Below are 13,194 nucleotides of genomic sequence, written 5' to 3' on the forward strand. Positions count from 1 at the left end.
AGAAGCTAAAAGGAAGAGGGAATTATGCAGTTTTAGGGGAATATTATTTTCTATACACAGGAAAAACTCGGCTGATTAATGAAACAAAAAAATGTATGTTGTTGTAAGAGCAAGCAAATGCTCCATAATCTGAGATTTGCCCTGTACCACTAAAGAAACCCCACTTTTTAGTTTTCAGAAAGGATTGCTTATTTCTCCTCATGAACAGTCATACTGTTGATGTGTGGATAGTTTATCATTTTCCTTCACAGTACTGAAAACTGCTCACCAGGGGAACCCTATGAATTGCAAAGTCCCACTCAGCCTAATTTCTGGAGCAACTTTGAAGGAAAGGGAAAGAACAAAGGGAATGTATATGTTTTGACTACTCAATGGTTGCTGATAAATCAGTTCTCTTTGAAGCAGTTTGTACTTTTTTTTTTAACACATTAAGAATAGGAATTATCAAGTAATAACTTTCCTCTTCCAGGAAAGGTGTTAATGCATATTTTTGAGAATTTAATGTAAAGCTGTTCTCTTGAGCATCCCATCAACTCTGGATAACTCCGCAATTGCAAAGGGCTTTCTGAAATCATGGTTAGAATTCCAGGACTGGAGCCCAATCAAAATCTAATGCTTGGATTGTCAGGAGATTGATGTTGGAAACCCCAGCTGGGAGAAGTTTAAGGATTTCTGCACTGCAGGCATGGAATACCTTAGTCTTTGTTAGTTAACCTGACATTATTGCTCATACAAATAAGGTGAAGGTAAAATGAAATAATTTATTTACTGAATCTAAGTGCAACAATCCAGTTATTATAAGTAAAAAACAGGTGAGCAAAACTGAAAAGAAGCCCCTACGTGTATTAATCCAGCACTTAGATCACAGGTAAAGTCTTCTATTGGCCTACAGCATCCTGTAAGAAGATGTTAGGGCACATCTGTTAACTGTTGATTAGAGAGAAGTTGATGTTAGAGCACTGCTTGTACATTACCCTCCTGCATATCTACCCATTTTATTTAACTTTTTTTCCTCAATAGCTGTTTTTTTATTATAGGAGACAGAGTGGCTATTAAATACTTTAAAATTTTGAACAGTTTGGCTAAAACAGATTCATTGTTTGCTTCTGGCATTTTAATGGCAGCCTTTTTTAACCATGGCTTTTGGCATTGCTTCATTTTTTCTTGCTATTCTTTTGAAACCCAAATTAAGGTTTTTCTTATATTATTTTCCAAGCTAATTTTGTCCTGTGGTAGGGACTGACAAATTTAAACAGTGTTTTGCTTACGTTTTGTTTTTGGGAAGGAGACCAGTAGCTCAGAATTTCATATTTACTATTAAAGGCTTTACCTGAGATAGGGTATTCCAGCCAGTTCTGACAGCACAGAATTTTTCTGTTTCTGAATTTTAGAGCTAATTTTTCTGGTACTCTCCACTGAGAGATGCAAGGAGAAAGGACACGAATGTTCAAAGCAGTAATAACTTCTACACTTTTGCTAACCATCTTTGGATGAAATGTACTAGTCAAAACACAGGAAATCTTTAAGTAATATTCTTATAAATAGAATAGTCATACTAGAGTTTAATTTTGCATAATATATAACAAAAGATCTTGAATCCTCCTGTTAAACTTCTCTAAGCTTAAGTTAATTAAGAAGTTATCAGGATGGCTGAAAGTATTTAACTTGGATCTTAAATCTGCTTTAATTTGCTGGCAGAACATTCAGTGGATCTCATGCCAAATCGATTAACAGAGCTAAACCTGACCTATTAAAGGTGAGGTTTTGTACCTACACTCTTTGGTATTCTGTTTTTAAAATAAGAAGCCTTTCGCTTTGCTAAAGAACAAGGAAACCAGTTGAGAAGGTACTCAGGCCCCGTTCATGCTGGGATTAGGCAGACGCGTTTACAGATGCACCTTCCCTACGTGTGATGGAGCTATCTAACCGCCTCAGTCACCCCAGCAGGGCGCTGCGTCCGGGACATCGTGCTCGCTTCTTCCGCTATGCGGTCGTCGGGGCTGCTCCTTCCTGCGACTCCTCCCCCCAGGATCTGCAGTCCGGTCCCCTGGCAGCCTGGGGCAAGCGTGTGCGTGAGGGGAGGCTGGGGGAGGGGGAGACGCGGCTCCGCCCTGGTCCCGGCGGCCTAGCTGGCTCCTTGAGAAACCGGAGAGAGGGTTTTTTTCCCCTCCCCTCTTGCAGGGGTGTCCTCGTAGCGGAGCTCGGAGTCCCGTCTGCACGGAGCTCGGGCGCCCCGTGAGCCCCAGCCGATACAAAAAGGACGGCTGCTCAACTAGAAACATCTCCAGAGAGCAGTTGAGTTTGCCGCTAGATCGCCCGCGTGTTAGGACGCTCTGGCAGGCGCCGCGCGCTCCTCTCTGTTGTCAGGCTTGCCTCTCCAGCTGTGTGTGGCACCACCGCGAGCGGAGCAGTCGTGCAGGCTCCGCCATGATGAACAGTGGAGGGATCGGGGTGCCGCTCGGCTTCCCCCTGGGTCCCACGTCTGTCATCCAGGTTACGAACCTGTCCTCGGCAGTGACCAGTGAGCAGATGCGGATTCTCTTCGGTTTCCTGGGAGATATCGAGGAGCTGCGCCTCTATCCCCCGGAGTAAGTAGAGTCTGCGCCGGCCTCCGGAACGATAGAGACTTGGAATGAGGAAAAGACCTAGAGGGGTCGAGAGAATGGAAGAAAGAGGCAGAAGGCCCTATGTGCCATCTTAAGTGTGGGCATCAGAATCTCCTACATAGGGAGGGTCACGTGGTCTCACTGTTTTATACGCGGGGCAGGAGCATTAGGGGAAAGGGGCTTCACCCGGACCTAAGATGGTGGTGCCGGTTCGGAGGAGGGGAGCAGCCGCGGCATTTCCGGAGTGGCCTGTGGAAACGCGGCGGGTTTTGTGTTCTCGTGGTGGCGGCCAGGGCCGTGGCTACCCGGTAGGGGCTGCCGGCACTGAATGACAGCCTAAGGCCTGGTGAAAAGCATACTCCTAGGCTGCCCCGAAGTGCTTTTCTGGTGCAGGTCTCGTTTCCCCTCTTTTCACAGAATCACAGAATGTTAGGGATTGGAAGGGACCTCAAAAGACCATCTAGTCCAATCCCCCTGCGGGAGCAGGAACACTTAGATGAGGTTATACAGGAATGTGTCCAGGTGGGTTTTGAATGTCTCCAGAGAAGGAGTTCTAGTGTTCTGATACCCTTACTGAGAAGAAGTTTATTCTCAAATTTAAGTGGAACCTCTTGTGTTCCAGTTTGAACCCATTACCCTGCCATTGGCTGTCACCGAGAAGAGCCTGGCTCCATCCTCCTGACACTCACCCTTTACATATTTGTAAACATTAATAAGGTCACCCCTCAGTCTCCTACAAGCTAAAGAGAGCCAACTCCCTCAGCTTTTCCTCATAAGGGAGATGCTCCACTCCCTTAATCATCTTTGTTGTCCTGTGCTGGACTATCTCCAGCAGTTCCCTGTCCTTCTTGAACTGAGGGGCCCAGAACTGGACACAATATTCCAGGTGTGGTCTCACCAGGGCAGAGTAGAGGGGAAGGAGAACCTCTCTCAACCTACTAACCACCCCCTTCTAATACACCCCAGGATACCATTGGCCTTCCTGGCCACGAGGGCACAGTGCTGGCTCATGGTCATCTTGCTGGCCACCAGGACCCCCAGGTCCCTTTCCCCTACACTGCTCTCTAATAGGTCATTCCCCAACTTATACTGGAACCTGGGGTTGTTCCTGCCCAGATGCAAGACTCTACACTTGCCCTTGTTATATTTCATTAAATTTTTCCCTGCCCAACTCTCCAGCCTGTCCAGGTCTCGCTGGATGGCAGCACAGCCTTCTGGCGTGTCAGCCACTCCTCCCAGCTTGGTGTCATCAGCAATCTTTCTGATAGTACACTCTATTCCCTCATCCAAATCATTGATGAATATATTGAATAATACTGGCCCCAGTACTGACCCTTGAGGCACTCCACTAGATACAGGCCTCCAACTGGACCCTGCCCCATTGACCACAACTCTCTGGCTTCTTTCCTTCAGCCACTTTCCAGTCCACCTCACTACCCGATCGTCCAGACCACACTTCCTCAGTTTAGCTGTGAGGATGGTGTGGGAGACTGTGTCAAATGCTTTACTGAAGTCAAGGTAGACCACATCCACCGCTGTGCCATGATTTATCCAGGTCGTTATGTCCTCATGAAAGGCAATGAGGTTGGTCAAGCACGACTTCCCCTTGGTGAAGCCATGTTGACTGCCCCTCATGACCCTCTTATCCTTGATATGCCTTGAGATGGCACCAAGGATAAGTTGTTCCATGACTTTCCCAGGGATGGAGGTGAGGCTGACCGGTCTATAGTTACCCGGGTCCTCCTTCTTGCCCTTTTTGAAGACTGGAGTGACATTTGCTTTCCTCCAGTCCTCAGGCACCTCTACCGTTTCCCGAGACTTGGCAAAGATGATGGAGAGTGGTCCAGCAATGACCTCAGCCAGCTCCCTCAGCACCCGTGGGTGCATCCCATCTGGACCCATGGATTTATGGATGTACAGATTGCCTAATTGCTCCCTAACCCAGTCCTCATCAACAGAGGCAAACTCCTCCATTGTCCTGACTTCGTCTGGGGCCTCAGGGGTACGGGGCTCCTCAGGACAGCTTCTGGCAGTGTAGACAGAGACAAAGAAGGCATTCAGTAACTCTGCCTTCTCTGTATCTTCTGTCACCAGGGCACCTACCCCATTCATCAGTGGGCCTACATTGCCTCTGGTGTTAGTTTTATCTGCCACATATTTGAAAAAGCTCTTTCCGTTGTCCTTGACCCCTCTCGCCGAAAACCTCTTTTCTGTGGCCTGCCTTTCTCTTCGATCAGACTCATTCCAAGTGGTGGGGGATTGGGTGAGAGCACCCCAGGCTCAGCTGTTAGCTAGGTTGCACTGCCTGGGTGATGTGTGTCGATGGGACCAACTCTTTGTTCAAAAGGCTCATTTCTTCTTTGAGAAATAGCCGTTCAAATAGAAGCCAGCATAGCTGTTAACAGAGGAACAGTTCCTGCCCTGTCCTCAGAAATGCCCCCAATAAGATGCTTGCAGTTAATTGCAGACATTACACATTTATCTAAATTTTAGCTGTCCTCATTATGTAAGCTGCATGCAAGGGATCAGCTCAGATGTGAGATAGTATTGCTATTTTATGAACCTCATTCTGTTTCCCAAGCAGATACTGGCCAACAGAACAGAGGAGGAAAAAATTTTTTTTTTTCTTAATGCATATATTGTGTTAGGAAGTGAGTGACAAACATGCCCTTTCAAACCATTTATTCAAATTAAATAGGAATAGCAGAAAGGGCCAGGGGGAACCATTCACATCCATACTTCAGTTTTAATACAAAGAAGACAGAGGAATAAAATTCCAATTTTTTTTAAAGTCTGAAATACCAAAAAAGTTGGTGTTTGTCCATTTTTTTCTGTTACTCGATTATACTTGCCTAGATTGGAATGAGGACCGTTCAGAAAAAATAAAAGTGATATATATATATATATATAAAAAATATGTATATAAAGTGTATGTGCAAGGCATCCATTCATGTGAAGATAAAACAACCTTACCAAGTTTTAAAAAGTCTTTAATAGATTTATTGTGATTTTTGTACAGTTTTTTATATTTTTACTTTGGACTTGTTCCACAGTACACTTAATGCAGTTGTTTTCTCCTGATTTAATATATTTTTTTTGTTATAGCTGTTGCTCTTATTTTTCACTAAGTTATATAGCAGGTTTTAAGGCAAAGAGAAATTTTCTTGACATTTGTATGCAAGTAATGTTTGTGCCTATGTATAAAATTTTACCAGTCTGTGTATACACATAAAATATTAAAATCCCGTACCATAGCAGGGTTTGACTTGGAAATGTCAAGGTTATAATGAAGTAAATGTCAGTTCTAAATTATTAACTTAGTTTTCAGAGATCGGATGTAGGATTGTGATTACTTATTTTACTCTTTTTTTTATTTATTAGGTTGATGCAAAAGTAATTGCAGTTTCAGATTGTGAATTTTAAATCATTATAACTAGGCTCAAACACATCTTTGTTAATCAAAATAGGAACCATTACAATAAACACATTTTTGCCAATGAGAAATGAGTTTTTTTATTCCTGCAGTGTAAAAATCCGTCCTTCAGGATTCTACAAACTCTTGGAAAACATTTTCTGCATTCTGCTGGTTGTAGAAGCGTTTTCCCTGCAAAAACTTGTCCAGATGAAGAAGTGGTAGTCGGTTGGCAAGAGGTCAGATGAGTATGGCAAATGAGGCAAAACTTCGTGGCCCAATTCGTTCAACGTTTGAAGCGTTGGTTGTGCGATGTGCAGTTGGGCGTTGTCGTGGAGAAGAATTGGGCCCTTTCTGTTGACCAGTGCTGGCTGCAGGCGTTGCAGTTTTCAGTGCATCTCATGGTTTTGCTGAGCATCCTTCTCAGATGGAATGGTTTTGCCAGGATTCAGAAAGCTGTAGTGGATCAGACTGGCAGCAGACCACCAAACAGTGACCATGACCTTTTTTAGTGCAAGTTTGGTCTGGAAAGTGCTTTGGAGGTTCTTCTCAGTCCAACCACTGAGCTGGTTGTTGCCGGTTGTTGTGTAAAATCCACTTTTTGTAGCATGTCACAATCCAGTCGAGAAATGGTTCGTCATTGTTGCATAGAATAAGAGAAGACAGCATTTCAAAACAATGATTTTTTTGATTTTTGGTCAGCACATGAGGCACCCACTTGTCAAGCTTTTTCACCTTTCCAATTTGCTTCAAATGCCGAACGATCATAGAATGGTTGATGTGGAGTTTGGCAACTTCTTGGGTAGTTGTAAGAGGATTCATGATTGCTCTCATTTGGTCATTGTCAACTTCTGACGGCCGGCCACTACACTCCTCATCTTCAAGGCTCTTGTCTCCTTTGCAAAACTTCTTGAACCTCAGGTGCACTGTATGTTCATTAGCAGTTCCTGGGCCAAATGCGTTGTTGATGTTGTGAGTTGTCTCCGCTGCTTTACGACCCATTTTGAACTCGAATAAGAAAATTACTTGAATTTGCTTTTTGTCTAACATCATTTCCATAGTCGAAAATAAATATAAAATAAACAGCAAGTAATAAATCAGTAGCAAAAAAACAAAGTGAGAAAAGTGCATTAAAATGATGTATAACATAACCACATTTATTTAAAAATGTATTTCAATATCAAGCGGCAAATTTCAACAATGCAAAAACCACAATTCCTTTTGCACCAACCTAATACAATTTTTATGAATAACTTTTAGAAATATTAATTTATTTGCCAAATACTTCTGGACATTTGACCTAACTTTCAAATTATTACATTGGAAAAAAAAATAAGTATTTAATCTAATGCCCTTTTTGTGAAACAGTAAAAACAAGCTTCCTATTGACTCTGAAAATATATTTTAAAAATATTATGGTAAGTTCAGAAAACAGGATTTCATTGACAAGTGCATGGGTAGCAAAGGTTTGCCAAGCAAAAAGATGCTACAATAGGTGTTTGCAATTTGTTAAAAATAATTTGCTCCTATTTTTTTCCTTCTGTACTTAACGATTTAAGGCTTAGTTTTTTTGAAAAAAAAAAATTCTTTCTATTAATTCAATTAAAAAGGAAGTTTGCTTTTTACATTAGTCAACATCAGACAAAAATTCATTCCATCCCAGCCTTAGTTTTAAAAACATTTCTGTAAGCAATCCAAACTTCCGGTGTATTCTAGAGCATGATTTTTTGTTGCCTTCATGGAACAGCAGGAAGCTCACTTCTCAATCTGGTTTCTAACTGAAAAACATAATTCAGTAAACTGAATTAGTGATTTTCAGGTTTCATGGATATTGGCTACTGAATGACAAATATTAATATGCTCTTTTAAATTTATTTCATGCTGATGAATAACAGGAAGGTGACATGATAGCTTTCAGTTGTTTCAGAATATTTGTGTTACCTAAGTTAAGTAAAAGTTTTCATTGAGACTGGAATCCAATTTGCTAACCTTTGTAGAGAAGCACACAGTTAATAAAGCCAACAGTTTTTGTTTCAATAATAATATATAGCATAATATTAAAATAGTATTATCCTGACCTTTTTATAGATAAAGCAATGTGGTGAAGTAAAGTTACATGTTGCATTGTGTAGAATTGTAATGTGTTTTCTCTCTAATTCTGTATTGCAAATATTGAGCATACACACAAACCATTTTTTACTTAGTCAAGCATGAGTTTGCAGAGCAGAGTGATGTGTTCTCTTCTGTATGCATCATCTCGAGTATATTAAAAAAGGGCATTCAAGTTAAGAGTTTTACTGTAATATTTGTAATCCCATTGCCTTTGTTTGGCATGTTTATTTCTGATGGATATGAACTTGTTCTGTTGATTCTCAACAGTAAACAGAATATATAGACTAATGTATGTATATGTATGTGCATGCGCACACTTTATAAAACATATAAACTCCCCTTTATTCTAATCCAGCATTATGGTCTTTCCAAATAAAAGTATAAATTATCCTTTACCTTTTCCAAGTCAGTCACGTTTGTCAGCCTTCTACTTTTTCTCTTAATCTACGGAAGTCTAATCCATAAAATCTGATTGTATTAAATACTCAGACTTTTTAACAACAAAACTACTTTTAATTGATTGAAAGGAAATAAATCTCATTCTGGTATTTGTGAATTAACTTGGTCAAAGACATGGACCATTTTGGAACATTGCTCTTGATAATTTATTTTTGAAATATTTTTTCCCATTCTTGGAAGACTGAGCATTATATGTTAGCTTTGGATTTTTTTTTCTTTCTTCCTAATCCTCTGATATTTTGCTCTGTCAGAGCAATCCAAGAGGTTTGTAGAAGTGGTGAATTTGATCAGGTGCTCATTTCAACTTTATAGGAAAATCCTTTGATAACACTGTTCCACTATAATTATTTGTGCAGCACCCTACTGCTGACTTGAATGAAAAAAAAGAAGGTTCATGGGGAGTGGGGATGATGTATCTGGCTACTTAATTGTTATTTTCCAAAGAGTCCTGTGTGAACTGTGAGTAGTCCACTTTCAGATTCAGTGTCGATGGCATTGGAACTCTTGTCACTGAAGAAGTTGTTTCCATATGATCATTATCCTGATTTTAGCTGCCTGTCAGTGAGGCTTCATTAGCACTGAAAGCAATATTTCTTTTTATTGAAAAACCATTTACATGAATCATCTTTTAGTGAGTCAGAGATGCTTGTTACTGGTGGCTGTTTGTATTTACCTATTTTCTTAAAAGAAAATTTTAAATTTGACTTGATTGTACAACTATATATTGTTCTGCTCTCTGGAAGGCTTTCCATCGAAACTTAAATCTAAAAATTGAAAGCACCTATTTGATTAATAACATCAGTAAACAAATATGTTATGTGGAGGTGAGAAAAGAGGTGGTATTTTTTTTTATCCACTCATTTTACTCTTAAGTAATTTGTATTTAGTTATCAAATCTTAAAGAGACTAGCTGAGTTTATGTTTTATGTTGCAATTGTGTGCTGTATTGATGTAAAATTGGTGTAAAAAACTTGCCGAAGAAACTTTGACTTAATGAGATTTAAAACCCTTTCCTTGTAAGACTTGTTTCCTAAAGACTGCTGTAGGTAGCTTTCAGTTCTCAAAGACCCCTTTTATTCCATTTCATTACTACTGCCAAGCATTTTTTCTGTGTTGCTGGGTTTTTAAATTTACTTGTACATACAGTATTTTCCCTTTTGCTTACATCTTGAGGAAAATAGGATGACTGAATTGCAGGTTTCTAATTTTACCAAATGAGATATGGTTTCTTCCTGAAGCTAAAGACTTAAATATCATAAAGTTAAAGGTGCATATGAAAATGACTTGGAAAATTATCATTAGGTAGGGTGAAACAGTCAACAAGAACAGAAAATAATATATTAAAAATATATAGAAAATAAATACACAACCTGTGTAAGGGAATTAGTTAATGTACTAAGAGTTGTTACTAAATCAAGGCCTTGGTATGGATTTGCCACTTCTGTGTAGAAGAGGGTGGCTTTAGTGGGGCTTTGCTGTCAGCTTCAGTGATATTTTGTTATCGAAGTCTGAGGAAATACTCCTGAAGTTTTGAATATCTGTATGGTCTTGATTTGTCTAGAGATCTGAATTGCCACGTTGAGAATAGAGAATTGGTGTCATTGTTAAACAAGTGCTCCTCAGGTTGCCATTTGCAAAACTTTCAGTGCTTTTTCAGTTTTCTCAACTGAGAATACACAGAGGCTATTAAATAGGTAGGAGGGAGGCATCCTCCAAGCCCATGTATGTTGGAAAGATAAAGGACTCAGCATTCTGATTCAATGTGAATCACGCAAAGCCATTTATTACAGAAACAAGCCTCCTTATATATGCAACTATTCTCTGATCATGCGTCCACGCTCCAGGCATGCATTCACTGACTGGATATCATCTATGTTCACGAGTTGTCCATGCGCTGGAATCTCATCGCTGATAGGTCCATTGATTTACGTTTTGTTGAGGCCCTGTTATTGTAGAAATGCCTCACTCCCACAGCAGGTCCTGTTTTCAGCTTTTCAAATTGGCCTTGAGATTCCTTTGGGCCTGGCTAGTTCAATAACAAATCTCCATCTAACAGAAACCCATCCACAATTCCCCCCTTTTGTTCTTGAACCAGCCAGGCCTTATTTACAGCACGCTGAATCATCTTTGAAATACACTGCAACATACAACACCTGATTATACAACATAATTACAATTACATATAATGCAGTTAAGCCCTAGCTAATAAGATCAAACAACTACCCACTTATTCCCAAGTTTTTAAACCATTTGTCAAACCGTAATTCTACTATGACAATCTTCTTAATGTGCTGTTTTAGTTTGTCTAAAGTACTATGAATAGATTCAGAATGATCAGACAAGTTAATACAACACATTCTCTCGAATTCTTCACAACCATGACCTAGAGTTAAAAGATCTATAACTGTGATTTTGTAGAGTAGCATGCCTAATACTATCAACATCTACTATTAATTGAGTTAGTATCTCCGAAGTTAGATTAACCTATTTAAGAGACCAACAGCTTAACTTTGATATGTCTCCTAAAGCTTTACTAGCTGCTAGACTAGGGAGAAAGAGTGCAATAGATACTATGGTAGGAATGTCTCATAATTTTACCTCATCTTTGTATTAATTATCTAAATGTAATATTGCCCTTTTGACTCTCCTGCTGTTTGCTCAAATTGCCATTCTCCACAGAAGGTATACCACCTGCTTGCTAATAGGCTTCTAGATCACTAGGTCTGTGAGCATCTATAACACTGAATTAGGATTCATGGTTTACATCTGAAACAGTCCTCACAACTTATCTCCCTCCTGTCCATCTGCATCCGTTGAATCTTTGTTGTCTTTATTCAGCCATGGCTTGACCCATTTCGTGGGAATCCACTTCGATCCTTGGCCTGTAGTGAAACAAAGATAACCTTTTCCCCAGATTATCAATTCATGTGGCCTTTTCCATTGACCATTAACTAGTGATTTGACCATAACTAACGTAGGTTCTTTCTGACTTAGCATGGTTTTGGGTCATACTTGCAAAGTGTTTCATCACATACAGTGCTTTTGAAAATTGGTTTTGTGGTGTTTCCCCTACTTCTCCCCCTTTTTGTTGTTTTTTTTTTTTTAAACAAACAAACAAACAAGTTCGGAATCAGATACATGCGTTGGATCTTGACTACGTACTGAGAATCACAAATTAAATTTAGAGGTTCCTCCTTAAAAATCTCTAAGTAATGTAAAGCTGCGCCAAGTTCTGCTAATCGGGTTGAACCTTCAATAATTTTTACAGAATGATGCCAGTTGTTATCTTCACGCCAGACCACTTCAGCTTTATGAGACTTCCCAGAACCATCAATAAAAACTGTGCAAGTATGTAGGATCAGACCAAATACAAGTATGGTCTGTGACCTGATGTGTCTGTGACTTGCAGGTTCTGCATCAATTTACATTTAGGCATGCCAAAAGCTGTGCTGTTAAGAAAATCAGCTACTGCAATTTACAAGGACATAGATTACAAACAAAAAATCAAAATTAAATTTCACAAATGGTACATATATGACAAAAGGATCATGGCCTATTAAGACTTAAATTCATTCCCTACATTTTCTTGATTAGAGTGACAATTGGTATATCAGTCTGTTAGCAATCTCATCATACTGTCCCACAATAGCCACAGGTTGTTTCTATGTTGTAGCTATAAACAGACAAATCTGCAAGTCCAATCAAATGCAGTCAGCCTGTAAGGTTTTCATAAATTTATTCATCAAAGTTTCTAACTCCATTTTGGTTGTCATATTTATTGGATATTGTTTTCCCTTACTGGATCGAAGTCCTGTTTCAGTTCTATTACTGTAGTGTTTGCTTTATCAAAACATTGGCTGTTAATACTAGTGGAAATAGAGCATTCAAAATTTCCTTGGAGATTTCTCACTTGCAGCAAGCAGATCTGCACCATCCCAGCCGTTTCTTGTAGGCCATGCAACTAAACAGAATTCTCAGAAAACGTTACGTGACCTTACAATTTACTTAACAAATCTTGACCCAAGAGAGGTATGGAATTCATATGGTAAAACTTTGCTCCAAATTTGGCATTCCATTGGTCTCAAAAAAACGCCTTTCTTTCATTCTCTCCCATGACCTCACAGAATCACAGAATCGACTGGGTTGGAAAAGGCCTCAGAGATCATCGAGTCCAACCCTTGGTCCAACTCTAGTCCGTTTACTAGATCATGGCACTAAGTGCCATGTCCAATCTCAGTTTAAAAACCTCTAGGGACGGCGAGTCCACTACCTCCCTGGGCAGGCCATTCCAATGCCTGACCACTCTCTCTGTAAAGAATTTCTTTCTAATATCCAGCCTAAATTTCCCCTGGCAGAGTTTAAGCCCATGCCCCCTTGTCCTATTGCTAACTGCCTGGGAGAAGAGACCAATCCCCACCTGGCTATAACTTCCCTTCAGGTAGTTATAGAGAGTGATGAGGTCACCTCTAAGCCTCCTCTTCTCTAGACTAAACAACCCCAGCTCCCTCAGCCTCTCCTCATAGGTCTTATGTTCAAGTCCCTTCACCAGTCGTGTTGCTCTTCTCTGGACCCGCTCCAGCACTTCAATGTCTTTTCTGAACTGAG

General features: G+C 40.2%; 1 protein-coding gene across 10 annotated transcripts in view; it reads left to right on the forward strand.

The window, feature by feature from the left end:
• The first annotated feature begins 2,019 nt into the window (after positions 1-2,019).
• The window catches only part of LOC135577193 (splicing regulatory glutamine/lysine-rich protein 1-like), a 101,329-nt gene continuing 90,154 nt past the window's right edge, over positions 2,020-13,194 (forward strand). For 8 of the 10 annotated variants that reach the window (XM_065045049.1, XM_065045054.1, XM_065045047.1 and 5 more), the window contains exon 1: positions 2,020-2,588. In XM_065045049.1, coding sequence (XP_064901121.1) covers positions 2,428-2,588 — 161 coding nt within the window. In that variant the 5' untranslated portion in view covers positions 2,020-2,427. The remainder of the gene's footprint in view (positions 2,589-13,194) is intronic. The other 2 variants (XM_065045048.1, XM_065045053.1) reach the window with 1 other exon arrangement.

This window comes from Columba livia, chromosome W (assembly GCF_036013475.1).
Source record: "Columba livia isolate bColLiv1 breed racing homer chromosome W, bColLiv1.pat.W.v2, whole genome shotgun sequence".
Taxonomy (NCBI): domain Eukaryota; kingdom Metazoa; phylum Chordata; class Aves; order Columbiformes; family Columbidae; genus Columba; species Columba livia.